The following is a 14,130-nucleotide window of genomic DNA, read 5'->3' as shown; positions in this document are numbered from 1 at the left end:
GGATGAAAAAAACAAGGCACTGGGAACGAGGAACGCCAATGAAAACAAGCCAAGTGAAGACGACGTGAATGCAAATGGGTAGGAAAAGAAGAGAAAGTAAACTACAAACGAAGCAGCAGCGATTGCGGGACAGAGAAAGGCTGTGAAAACGGAACCCGCACTTTGCAAACTCTCGATTCCCTGCAGTTACAGCGTAGCACCATTCTTTTCACATTTCACACACCCCGCGGCACACTTTCACAGGAACGCACTCCTAGATTACGGAAGTCGTTTTCGCTACTAGGCATAGGTTCAAGCGGACCCGAGTTACACCAAAACACATCACATCCACGCGATGGACTAAGGGCAACGCTCGCGCGTCAAGGATTACAGTCCACGACTGCGGATTCGTCCTCGGGCAATCATTTTACACGCGGAAATAACGAGCTCCCAGGTACAGCTTGCTGGATTCGCTCGCTACCACGACGGAGGTGTACGTTTGTGGTTTACGGTATTTTCACTTCTTCCACACTGCTGTCAAACCATTCGAAGCCGACCGTGTCGTTTTTTTATGTACTCTTGGCCACTCTTTCTGCGTTGCTCGGTTGGGACAATGATACAGCGAACCAGGACAATGCAAGCACTACAACCGCGATGCTGCCTTCTGCCAAACCGGACCAGGTAGGGTAGCAAATGCTCGGGCAACGCCTGATGGTCAGCGGATTTTTACCGGAAATGGCTCCTGCGTGCGTTGCACGAGCTAAACCACGGCTTCACGGGGCGAGGGTACGAACGATACGCGAAAACTTTTCCACAATTACTTCACCAGCGCATAGTCACGTCCGACCTGAACAAACCAACCGATATCGATGCAAGATGGCTGACTGAACTGAACTGAAGAATCCAAGTGGCGTTTGACAGCTCGATGCCCCGGTCTGAATGCGTTTATACTATAGTATCAACGCGTGGAACAGTAGAATGTTCGACGTGCTACTTTTGGAGGTAAAACCTGCAAAAATACCTTCGTTCATCTGGGAAGTCCATAAATTGTATGTGGGGCATTGAATTTATCTGTACTTCAGCACCAATATATTACATTTAAAACAGAGTAATTTAATTGATTTGAATTACTGGCAAATTTAATTTAATTTAATTTGAAATTCTTCCGCTAAATTGGCCGAGGAACGCGGACTAATAATCAGTTAAGTGTTGTGCTAACACTTTTCCGAGAATGTCCTTATTACCATCGTTATTTCATGAAATTATGGTTAAGAAAACAAACCAAAAGTTGTGCAAGTAACAGTCGAAGTAAACATTCGTGAAATAAATGTGCAGATCTACCGATGGCTGAACAAAACTTTAGCATGCCCGAACAAACGCACAGAAATTCAAAAATCGTCACCGAAACTCACGCATCCGCTAGCTGTAAAAACCGGATCTTTGTGTAATTGCATCAATAGCTACCCTATTTGGCGAAATAAGGTTTAGCCTGCGTAAGTAAGTCTAGAAGAATTCAGAAACAAACAATCTCCCCCATTAGAAAACACATCCATTTCATTTAAAGGACGAAAGATTATGCATTGCTTTATTATTACACACTAGTATGAGTACAGTATGTTCATCGGTTCGGCAATCGCAACTCTACAGCTAGTACGGTTTTTGACATCAAAAGGATTTCCCCTGTCATATGAAACATCCGGTTCCGTTAGGTGACGCCTTAACGAGACGACGAGCTATCCGATTTCGGCGAGGGTTCTTACGATATTTTCCTCAGCTACGCAGATACTCCTCCTTAATTTAGCCACGCTCGTTTCTCTCCCTTAAAATAAGTCTTGAATGTGCAATATTTTCCTATCGCTTGGGGGCACGTCTAATCTGTATCTTTCCTTTACCTACATAAATAATCTAGGGCAAATGGTTTTCTTACAATCCTACCGCTACCAGTACCTTCCGTCCAGGTAGGGCAAACTGTGTCCATCTCCTATTTGGGACGACAGATTTGTTCTTTCCTCGTTATGGAACCGTTCTGCAACCTCGTTTTGCTTACTTATCTCTATTGCTTGACATTATTCTTTGCCAATCTTTCCCCACCCGCCATACAACAGGAGGTCTATACAGTGCATGATGAATAGTTTAAAGGATACTAATGAAATTAAGCTACATAAAACCGACCTGAAGCCAACCGGACGTCAGCGTAAAGTAATAAAAAAAAATATATCAAAACAATACAATCTACTACCGGGCCGGAGTGTAGAAATGAAAAGAGAAACATAGAAAAATAAAACCAAGCCTATTTGCTACTATAATTGGTGACTGTAAGAGTTTTAGAAATAAACTAAGATCACTTCCATACGTCAAGTCAAATCAATATCATCATCATTATCAATCAACTATTATTGTTCCTATTAACTATTGCTGCTTCTGATTATGGTAGACTCGTCACTTGTGGTTCACGCTCTGCCTCAACTGGGGCATAAGAATTATTCCTTAGAATCATACAAACGCTTCTTCACTTCACAATAGATTCTCATCAAAGTATCGAAGAGGGTACATTGGTGAGAATTTCCTCGTACACTCGAAAACAAAACAAAAAAACCACTGCTAGTTCTATCCGAACCGTGAACTATACGTTGCCTTCATCCAATTGTATGCTTATGTTTTAAATTTGTTGTTTGTTTATCTATGAGCCATCTATGCAGGTTCGCCTGAATCGCTTCCGTGAGTACAAGCTTGGGTGGAAGGATAGATAAAATCCTTCACCGAAATGGATGTCTTTCAGCATAATAACACACACCAACACGGTGATGTGTTTGGCGGGGATTCTCAACCTATTGTTCGCTGAGCATTGTATCTGATTCCGGGGGTGGTGCTGTGTCGTCGTTTCCGCCGTTGTCCTCCACGGTGGTCGCGGTATGTTCAACAGCGTTTTGTTCGAAGGAAGGGCCAGAGTCAGCATCACCGCCCATGGAAGAGGGTGGAACGGAATCGTTGTGGGGGTCCTGGTGGTCCTGTTGTTCATATTGCTGCTGCTGCTCTCTTTCTTCCTGCTCTTCCCGTTGGCTGAAATCGTTCTGTTCATGCTGCATTTCCGCCATTGAAGATGAACCAGATGCATGCGCTGAAGGTTGACTCTGCGTGTGATCTTCCTCTTCCCGTCGATGGCTTTCGTATCGATCGTTGCGCGACACTCCGAGGAACGGCTCTTCTTGCGCCATGCCACTTTCCATCGCGTCAGCGTTGCTGTCATTGGCAGGCGGATTGTTCGTTTGTTCTGCTTCGTCCTCCGGCTCGGGCGAGTAGAGGATGGGTTGAGGCCGTTCGTCGTCCGGATCGTCGTCGTTCCGGTGGCCACGATGATGATGATGGTCCCTCGGGAATCGTCGTCCCCCAACGTTTTCGCCATCACTGCCTCCACCTCCACCACCGCGCCTACTTTCCATCATCTGACCACCATCGATGTTGGCGTCGTTGTCGGAGGTAGCAGCATTGCGAGACGATTCTTCACCGCCCAACATGGCGCTGTCTTCCGGTTCCGATTGTCCTTCTCGACGCTGGCGTCCATCCGATCCTCCGTCACCCTGCTGCTCCTCTTGGCCAGAGTTTTGTCGTTGGCGTCTGTTGTTTGCCGAGAACGGGGCCTGTCGTCCAGTCGTCGGCCTATTACCACCATCATCCCAATTTTCGTCATCATCATCCCATCGGGCAACACCGCCTCCTGGGCGATTACCAACCGGACCACGCTTATTGCCGCCCCGAGCGCCATTATTGTAGCGTTGTCCATCGCCACCGCTTCCGGCACTGTCGTCACCACTGCGCCAATTATTTTGCTGCCTACCGCCGCGTGCCCGTCCACCGTCGTCTCGATTGCCGCGCCCGCCGCTGCCACGGTCGTTGTTGTTCCAGTTACCACGGCGATTGCCACTGTTGCTATTATTGCCACCAGAGTCGTAGCCATTATTGCTGTTACCATCGTCACCACGATCGAAGAAGCCTCCAGGCTGCTGTTGACGATCCTCGTTGAAGAACTGACCACCACCACCACGCTGCTGCTGTTGATTTCTACCGCCCGAACGATTGCCGAACATTCCGCCTCCAGGGCCACCACCAACGTTACCGCGCCCGGGCTGCTGCTGATTACCAAATGGTCCATTACGACCACCTCCCTGGTTACGGCCACCCTGGTCACCACCACCGCGACCGTCACCATTCCCACCTCCTCCAACATTATTATTGAATCGATTGTTTTGCGAAAAGTTACCACCACGACGGGTAAAATCTGCTTCACGATTTCCAAAATCTGCAAAACGAAAAAAAATCAAAAGTTAAACACATGCGAGCATTTAGAGTAGTCATGATAGATGCGTAATAATTGGATTTCGTTTTTTTTTCGTTGGCATGATGACCGTCTTTGCCCATGCCTACTCGATTAACACTGTAATAAATTGCGTTAAAATTTTGCCCGAATGCTTTTTAACGGCACTTCTACAAATGTTCTAATTTCGTTCTAATAATATTATAATTGAAACGATTCGATTCTAAACTGTATGCAATATAAATTTTAAATATGCTGTTCTTTCGTTTTTTCTACATTGTTAACTTACCATCACTGCCGTCGTTTCCGCCACGACGCTGTTGTTGCTGATTGTTGAATCCGAGCACGCCGGCAAGTTCACGCAGCCGTTCCGAAAGTGGCCGATCGTCCTGATTGCTTCCTCCGCCGCGGAAATTATTTCCACCGGCCCTATCGTTGCCTCCACCACCCCAGCGGCTTCCGCGCTCACCACGATCCCGCCTACCACCACCACCGTCTCCACGATCACCGCCGAACCCTCCGCCACGCTGATCGCGATCACGACTTCGATCACCACCTCGGCCACGATGATCTTGACGTCCATCGTCGTTGGCTCTTTGGAAGTCCCTGGAACGACCGCCGTCCACCGCATCGTCACTACCTGCTCCATCGCCATTGTCCGGCATGTTTCCACTGCCATCGACGGTTTGCGCACCGGCGCCAAAGAATGTACCCGGTGGTCCCGGAGGAATGCTAGCGTTCGGGGGCAGCAGGGGTGGCGGTGGTTGGTTGAAGAAAGCACTGTTTCCACCACCACCAGCGGCAACACCGGATTGCCCGCCACCACCAACCATGGGAGCGGCATTTGGAGGATTTTCATCCTCCATCTCGATGTCCATGTCATCGGCGGAGGACTTGCTCATGTTGGAACCGGAATTATGCAGGTTCGCCGAGGCAGCCCCGTTACCCAAAAGACCCGAACCGGACGAGGGCGGTGGTGGGGGCAGCACACCGAAGCCTCCTAGTGGCAGGGGAGGGTGATTGCCCGGTAGCATGATGCCTGGTGGAGGCACATTAATCCCAAGCCCTGGAACCATATTCGGGCCCATCGGAATACCCATTTGTATTGGCAATCTGGAAATAAAAAAACGCCACCGTAGTGAATGTTATTGATTTCTGTCATTGCTCGATAACTACTTCTACTTACCTCGTAACAGCACCCATCGGGAAAGGTGGCATGCCCATGCCGAGCATGGCCGTCGGTGGCGGTTGGCTGGTGTCGACCGCAGCCAGCGGAAACAGGGACGGATTGAGCATTCCAGCGGCCGCGGCCGCTGCAGCTGCTGCCGCCGACAGGTCGGTGCCATCCATCTTCTTTAGGCCCATTCCCGGGCCCCCTAGACCTAGGCCCATGGCAGCCGCGGCCGCTGCTGCGGGGGCGAGCCCCACTGCGGCAGCTCCGGTTCCGCTCGACTTATCCTTCATCCACTGGGGCATCGTGTCCTCATCGAACATACCGCCGTCCTCCAGCGATTCCAGGTCCGTGCTGGGGCTCAGCTTCGTCCAGGGAATGTAGCTGACACCGAGATCCAGATCCCAGTAGTCTTTCCACTCCTTGCTCTTGACACCCTTGCCGGCGGCCCACGAAATGGTGATAGCCCGACCGTGCATCTTGTGGTTCTTGAGACTCTGCATGCACTTGTACGCGTCCTGTCTGCGGTTCATCACGATAAACGCACATCCGCGCGGTGGAATCATGTCGATGCTCACGATGTCACCGTACTTGCCAAACGTGTCGGACAGTTCCTCCTGCTGTACCAACTTCGACAGATGCCCAACCCACAGTGTTGTGCTGCATACTATAGAGAAAAAAGAGTGCAGAAAATTGGTTTCAGTTTGAATGAATTCCAGTATTTAGTTTTAGTCGAGCGCAACGAGCAGCCAACAGCAAAGAAAGGACGGTATTCGAACGAGGATGCATGTTTTCGTTGAAAGAAACTTGCAACATTTTGAGACAAAATAAATCTCCAATATTTACAGACATGTGGAAACCTGCAGCAATCTCTTTTTTGTTGAACTCTAGATCATTTAGCGATGTAAAAAGATATTATTTTATACGAAAACAGAACGTTTTGGCAATGAGGGCTTTCATTGTAAACTAATTTTCATCACGTATGATTCCGATAAAAGGGGAAAGTTCGACAATGTGGGATAAAATGTACCAGCATATTTTTAGCTGAACTAAACTATTTAAAAACAATTAAGTACTAGAAAATATTCATTAGCGTATCCAATGCATCCTATGTTAATTTCACGGTTCTAAAATCAGATTCAATGGAGGAAACAACTTATGCTAACTTGGGGGGTCACCACCTCGACGGGGTGGGTTTGAATCCCAACCGAGACCGGAACCCTCCCCCGTACGAGAGGACTGACTATCCACGTACACATAGTGTAAAAGTCTCGTAAGCCCTTACCGGGTAGGCATGACCAACAAGGAGTTGGTCACCCAAATATAGATAAATAGATAAATAAAGTAGATGCCCGATTATCCACAGTAAAGGGCGCCACGTAAAAGCAGGAAATCCGTACAGTGTTTAAACGATAAGTAAAATAGTTTGAATCGTTATACGATAAAGGAGTCCATTAAAAACCACCGTTCATGAAAAATTAAGGCACAGTCGGAAAGGATACGAGCTTGGAGAATCTGAGTACAGGGAGTTGTGACCAACACATTCTTGTTCATTAAATGGTTTAATAGTTGACCGGTCCTCTCCTTCTATGTTCTCCTATTGCCTATTGGAAGCTTAGGAGTAATAGCGCAACCGGCCTATTTTGATAAAACGTTCTTCACCGAAATCAGAACGAAGCAACTAAGCGAGTATGCGACAGTAAAGTAAACCAGTATAAAATTGAGACTGTACACGTTTGAGTTATTCCTGATAAACTGTCCGCGGATAAACGGGAATCTACTGTAGCAATGGTCTTGGCATCCATAGAAAAGCAATTCTCCTAAGATCTGCCATTTTTGGTAGAATTTCAATTTCTACGTTAAATTTAAGTATCTTTTCATAGTTCCAGAAGGTACTTTGAATTTGACCTTTCGCGTCTCTTTCAAGTGTGTATAAGTATTTTCGGTAAAAGCTTATTCCTCTCCGTTTTAGATTTCGATTTTTATAGACATTAAGTCAGAAACGTGGGAAATATTGTAGATAATTAAGTAATAATGCAATCAACAGATGAAATATACATATGCATGTGTAACACGTTAACGCTACGTCGTTCTTTTCCGCATGCCGTCATTAGGCCGCTCGGCACCGACAGAGCCGCTGTAATCGGGAAAGGCAAGTATGTAAAATAGAACGAAAAGCAGGGCAACATGAGCGTAGTGCTTAACATGTTACAAAAGTTCTAGAAGTACGACCTTACGATTCGTCATACGTTCAGATGTTAAACATGATCTGACGAACGCCGTTTTTCAAATAGTCATGCCAATTTAAGCCCTTCGCCATCTTCATTCGAAAATAATGCCAAATGTAAGATAGTAATGGAAGTAGTACATTCCATTGATAATCCGAAACGGTTACTTTTTTTCTATTCCCCCGTTTAAAGGATCCGAAAGATTCCTTGGAAATAGAAACAAAGTTGTCTGCCAGTAAAGGAAAAGCCAAGCCAAGTCCGAAGTCAAGTACACCTTGCCGTTTAAAAATCCGCCCAGTAGGAAGCTTAATTGAACTGAGGAAAGAGAGAAAGAGAGATAATAAGATCCACAGGATTGTTACGGAATAGGCACAGGAACCACAGTCACCGTACAGAAACTCTTACATTCACATACACACACATTCACACATACACATTTTGCACTGTTTCGGATTCCGTTGTTCACGGGTCGGTGGAAGATGGGAAGGAACCACACGTAGGGGAAAGTCGTTCTGGGTTAGGAAGGATGCTTCTTGGGAGTGCTGGGGCGTTTCATGATTCTTGCTGCTGCCTGCGCTGCTCCTCACGCGTCTACCGGCTGTCTTACCACTGAGGTGCTCCTTTTTCATATCTGGGAGTCCCTTGCGCTTCCGCTCCCGTTCGTGTTCCTTCTCTCGCTCGCGATCCTTGTTCGAAGTACCTCGGTCACGGGACGACCGTCGCCTGGACGATCTGGGCGACGTCGAACGCGATCGAGAGTGCGAACGGCCGCGGCCACTCCGACCGGTGCCACTGCCGCCACCGCGCCGATCACGGGGCGATCGCGATCTACTCTTGCGCCTCGACGAGGATGACGATGATTTGTAGCGATCGTTGTTACCACTCCCACTTCCTCCTAGGGCGCCTCCACGACTGCTTCCGGCCGGCAAAGGTTCCAGTATCTGTGATTGTTCCGGGAGAATATAGAAAAAGAGAAAGGGTGATGACGTTGTGTAGCGTCGTGGATCCGCATCATGATCGCCGGATGTCGATTGTGATCCACGATCACGGCAGACATGACCATTCACCCAAACACACACACGCACACACATACACACGAACAAGCACACAAAAAGAGAAAAAGAGAGAAAAAGAAAAGACATTTGTTTAAACGTGCATATCTCCGGTGCCTTTCCGTAACGATCTTGATGATCTCTGTTCGATGTGAACCTGCGTACTGAATGCGTTCAGTTTAGCTATTTCCGCTCGTTTCGTTTTGCCTTCCTACAATACTAGCGGCAGCGTGCTTCATTTTTTGGACTTGGAACTTCTTTACTTGGCTTGGCATTGGCTTTTCCCACCGGGTACTAAACGTTACTCCCGAAATGGCGCGTAATGTTTGCGTAATGACGAACGAGCGCAATCGTATATTTGTAGAAGAGATAGAGAACAAAGGGTACAATATTTCAATCCTATTCAACTCGAATAGGAAGGAACTTACCGTCCGTCCAACGTCGCCACACTTCTGCTTGTCCCCGCCGGGAAACGGTACCAAACTCCGGAAGGATCGGAGAGGTGCCTCGGAGACCCGGCAGAAGGGATGCAGGAGTGCCCGTTTGGGGGGGTACTACACGAAGAAGCCGACCACACACACGCGTATCATTTTAAATCCTACCTTTGGATGCTGTGGTATTCGTTTTCTCTCCTTCGCTGTTTGGCGCTGGTTGCATTTAATTTTACAATATTTAACGCATTTATGATCGATTTAAAGAATAGCATATTCCTAACAAAACTATCTGCTAAATGGTGATCGTCTGGTTCGTTGAGTTTACAAACGATCGCATAGAAATGTTCACCTACGCATACAGAGCATTCGGCCCCAATTCAGCTTTATAGCAATGATTCTCAATGGAATCAGCAAATAAATTGCAAGCTTCTTCAACGATTGCATTTTTTACCGCTTTTAACACTCGTCATTGTATGTTACAAAATTGTATCGAGTCACTATATTTTGTTGTATAAATGTCTGCAAAGCGATTCATCTTAACAGACTTAATCTAATTTAATGAATTTATACAGACTTCATCTAATTTAGTGAATTGGATTGAACTAGCAATTCATTTTTATAAATTTCTAACATATTTTCTGAAATGAACCTTTCAGGACACTTAATGCCCAAGTTTGTCGTTTTCAATAACGTTAATCAGTATAAATAATGCGTTAAAATTTGTTTCAAACTTGCTGAGTTAATGACATAAATAAAGTTGTTGAACAGTCGAACAAAATGAAAACCAACTAAGTTTATTGATTTATGACGATACATTTTAATTCCTAAATTAGAATGTAATTCTTATTTAAGAACAAAAATGTATCGTTGCCAATAAAAATCTTACGTCGATCGATTTAAAAAAAAGATAGGCTGAACTTACTTCACACAGCGTATTACAGAATTCTAAGTAAACAAACAACTTTGTTGCCATGGGCCCGAAAATGTCGGGCTGCTCGTTCTAATAAATGAACGATTGCTACAAAATTCATTACACAAACACCGTTCGACATTCCGTTTCGTTTACATCAACGTAGTCCCATCAAATGGGTTGCCCTTCTTTGATACCGCTGCATTGCGCTTTGTTATGAAAGGATCGAACGACCGAGGGAAACATGGTGGCACAAAGTAACAGATAGGGTTTTAATATTCACCTCAACTCCGGTTATCGCCACGTCGTTATCAGTATCAACATCCTTCGCTGATGAGTGACCTAGATAGAGTGGAAAAGGGTAAGGAGATTTTTTTGACACATAAAAACACATCATTAGAATTGTGCAGTATATCGATGCATTTAGCTTATTGGGCACAACTGGATACTTACCGGCATTCAAATCAATCGGAGGCTGACGACTCAGATCGCATTCGTTTGCGAATGGTAGTTTCATCAGCACACTGGCAAGGTGCTTCTCAAACTTTTCTTCCTGCAGGCGCATTTCGGTCAGCTTGCTCTGCTTTTCCTCCTGCTGCTTGAGCTTCTGCAAGTTCTGCAGCTGCTTCAGCACGTTTGGATCGGACAGAATCTGCGCGATGTTGCCTCCGGGGACTTGCGAGAGATCCGGCAGACCAGCGCCACCCGACAGTGGCACGGAGGGCGAATTTTTATCCTCTTCCTCTTCGCTGCCGTAGTCGAAGTCCAACAGTTTTTTGTTGAACTTCACCTGATCCTTGGCGGCAGCGTTAGCGGCCGCCTGATCGCCGGAAGTTTGGCGCATCAAGATCTGCTGGAACTGCTGCAGCTGACGGATAGTGTTCGGGTCGAGTTGTTTCTGTTTGATTGGGGCAGTGGAGATAGTAAAAGGAAACAAAAGATATTGCATCAAATCGTCTGATTCCAGCTGGCTGACCAAGTAGATGGTATGTCCATTACCGTTTCGCCCATCTGCAGTGGGCCCCCGACGCTATGATCGTCCATACCGCCACCCATCGATGTACCGGCAGGTGAATCATGACCCATGACTCCCGCATTCATGCCATTCGCTCCGGCCGCCTCCTGTAGAGCCAACTGGGCGTTGTACTGCTGATGGATCGGATGATCTGGATTGGCTAGATCGAACAGCGGTTGAATTACCTCCGGCAGGAAAACCATGTTCTTCTGCCATAGATTCAACACCCGAATGATTTTGCTCTGCGCGGGAAAAACAAAGCGGTTATGATTTCGCACCGATTGTCCAGAAAACTACGAAACGATGGCCGCCAACGATTGTGGACGATGCTTAAAGCAGCATGCTTCAACAGACGACCGAACACCTACCTTATCTTCCGGCGGGCAGCGAAACAGGTGCGCAAACGTGGACTCCATGTTTCGCGCAAAGCGCGGTGCAAAGACATCCTTTTCCGGGCCGAATTGATGACGCGATTGTCGCACAATCGAGTCGATCACGTACAGGCCCGGGATCTTGTACTCGCATTTGCACTTTTGGATGAACTTTTCCACACTCTGCACCACATGCTTGTAGAACTTGATCGCCTTCATTGCACTTCGCGTGATCGAGGCCATCTTAGCCTTCGAGATTGGTGGTTTGGATTCATAGAGACCGGATAGCTGGAAGAACAACGAACAAAATAAAAAAACCAACGAGATCAGCTTTCTGTATGACCAATCGATCACTTATGTCGCCCAAGGAGGCCAAATTTGTCACATTCGACACGGAACACACTACACAACCGTCGGTAATTATCAATTGGTGATTTTTAACTTCTAAACACTTTAGCCTTTCATTCAAATCTTTTTCCCTGCCCCTTCCTTGGCGCACCATAACTACCCTCTTATCACTTTTCTTTCATTTTGACGTCACCACGACACTGGGCCTCCGGGAACGGGGCCACCCCCTCCCCCCCAGGAACGAAACGAATTCTCACCTCCTGGTTGAAAACCCGGACCGTCTCCATGCTGGTTGCTTCTATAGACGACGCCACGGTGAATGATTTTCAGCACTTGGCACTCGGGAGGAAAATGTTGAGACTGGACCACTATTTACCACGACGCGACAGCTGCCATAAAGAAACCAGTCGTCGCAAGGCCCAAAACTTTATCCACGTTTTAAACAGTTCCCTTTCCCCCACAGCCGGTACACTTGAAACAAATTCCCTTCGTTTCGTTCGCGGGCAACGTTTGTTGCAACAACTATAACTAACTAGTTTACGATTCGCGAAGAAAAGCAGGACCAATTCGGCATGGGACAGATTTGCACGGGCAAGCGAACACGGAATTTCTCAAAATGGCTACCTGATGTCTGTGCGTCGAGGAATAGTCGATGCTAATCGAAAATCGACGAACAGGGTTGGCTCAACGAAAGTGGTCAGTCGATCAATTCATTTTATTTTATAACCTTATATTTTTAGAATAGTGTATGTACTATTTAAAATTTTTCAATTTAAATTAAATGCACATAAGTGCCGTATGAAACCAAATGAAAATTTAATTTTGATAAACAAACGATAACTTGTGACAGATAAGTCGATGAAGTATCGCATCTAGCATGGTAAACAAGGCGAACCGTCAACGCTTTGCAAAGAAAGATGGCGAACGCTCAAAGGCTTCAATATTGTGCTAGACATCCGTGATACGCAAACTTTGTCGTCCGATTTTCCGGTGAAATACGGTTCCGTTCGTTTACCAAACGCACTTACGTTGGAGTGGAAAACATTGAAACTAAAAGCATTGCGTGATTGGATTGAACGTGCATTATCGTCGCGAGAAAAATAGGTAATGAAATAAACGCTACACTTCTGTTTGACTGCTACGCGTAGCTGTGGTGCGTTTGTGAGTCTTGTACTGGAAAAACACACAAAAAATTGAAGGAAAACATTCGATCGATATTGCTTACACAGCGATAGAATAACAAGCGTCGGTACAAAACCAGTTCAGTGCGCTCCCAATACAATCGTGTTCGGTATGAGCCTATTTATTTCGGTGCAAAGGCGAGTGAAGTATGAAAAATCCGGCAAAAACTATGTATTCCGTCGTTTACGAAAACGCTACAAAGCGAATGGAAGCGCTGGTAATGATGGCGGCTAGCTAGCGATAAACAAGCGTCGGTGTACATCTTCAACGTCATGGAGCCTAGGGAAACCCACGAATACATTTTGTGCCTTGCTGATGCTTTGGGATGTTAGGCGGATCAGTTCGCTATGCGGGACAACAGTCCCCCCCATTCATCGACATCGGGGCAACGGATGGGTTTGACGAGCTCCTCTATCGGTCGGTCGTCGGTCATCGGTCATCGGTCATCGTTTCGGCTGTCGGATATTGGCGTCGGTACGATTTATATTTCAATCGGTTTTGTCGGTCCCCAAACGCTCCACTTTCGCGACGCTAAACTTTCCGGTCGTCTTCTGTAGATTCTTAAATCTAATTGTTATGTCGCGCGAATCATACTCGGTTACTCGAAACGGCTGGACATCGCGTTGTTTATCGGGTACTCTCGCGAAATAGAGCGTCTGCTTAAAATGTCGGTTTCGAAATATCGGTATTCGCGACCCGTATTCGTACATAGAGGAGCTTTCCCCATGCCGCCACAACATCAACAATGCGGTGAAACACTGGCTGTTTTCATCCCCCCCTAGCACCAAATTTGCTGAAGATATGTTTTCCACGATACCTAAGCAGAAACATTTATTTTCCAAACACCACCAACATCCGAGACGTCGCACTAATTTTAATTGCTTTTTTCGTTGTCTCATTCTATCGACTCGCCTGAAACTAATATTCTTCTAAACTTCTGAACGTATTCCATTACACAAAAATGGATTGCACCATCCGTGTGCTTCTGTGGTCGTTTAGGAAGCCAGCACATTTCTTTTCCCCTCGACGAAATAAAATAAACAATTCCAACGGAAAGGAAGACGCTGAGAAAATACGTCACTGGCGAAAGAGGTCGTGATTACTTTGTGCCATCATCAACAACACGGA

At 46.4% G+C, this 14,130-nt stretch overlaps 1 protein-coding gene across 1 annotated transcript; it reads right to left on the bottom strand.

Moving 5' to 3' along the window:
- Positions 1 to 2,802: 2,802 nt before the first annotated feature.
- Positions 2,803 to 12,301, bottom strand: LOC131284307 (SR-related and CTD-associated factor 4). The gene is made up of 9 exons (XM_058313162.1): positions 12,078 to 12,301; positions 11,470 to 11,760; positions 11,086 to 11,343; positions 10,540 to 10,984; positions 10,370 to 10,428; positions 8,298 to 8,631; positions 5,478 to 6,129; positions 4,581 to 5,404; positions 2,803 to 4,276 (listed from the first exon to the last, which is right to left on the bottom strand). Exons 1-9 carry the CDS (start codon positions 12,105 to 12,107, stop codon positions 2,808 to 2,810), a joined length of 4,362 nt encoding a protein of 1,453 aa, XP_058169145.1. The 5' UTR covers positions 12,108 to 12,301; the 3' UTR covers positions 2,803 to 2,807.
- Positions 12,302 to 14,130: the final 1,829 nt, after the last annotated feature.

Source organism: Anopheles ziemanni, chromosome 3 (genome assembly GCF_943734765.1).
Source record: "Anopheles ziemanni chromosome 3, idAnoZiCoDA_A2_x.2, whole genome shotgun sequence".
Taxonomy (NCBI): Eukaryota; Metazoa; Arthropoda; class Insecta; order Diptera; family Culicidae; genus Anopheles; species Anopheles ziemanni.
Note: the sequence above shows the minus strand (reverse complement) of the source record. Positions and strands in the feature narration are given on the sequence as shown.

What these genes read in the sequence shown, in the direction of transcription:
- LOC131284307 (XM_058313162.1), bottom strand. Translation starts at nt 12,107, where the DNA reads ATGGAGACGGTCCGGGTTTTCAACCAGGAG. An exon ending in TCCGGGTTTTCAACCAGGAG is followed by an intron (nt 11,761 to 12,077) that starts GTGAGAATTCGT and finishes TTGTTCTTCCAG; the next exon opens with CTATCCGGTCTCTATGAATC. An exon ending in TGGCGATAACCGGAGTTGAG is followed by an intron (nt 8,632 to 10,369) that starts GTGAATATTAAA and finishes GAACAATCACAG; the next exon opens with ATACTGGAACCTTTGCCGGC.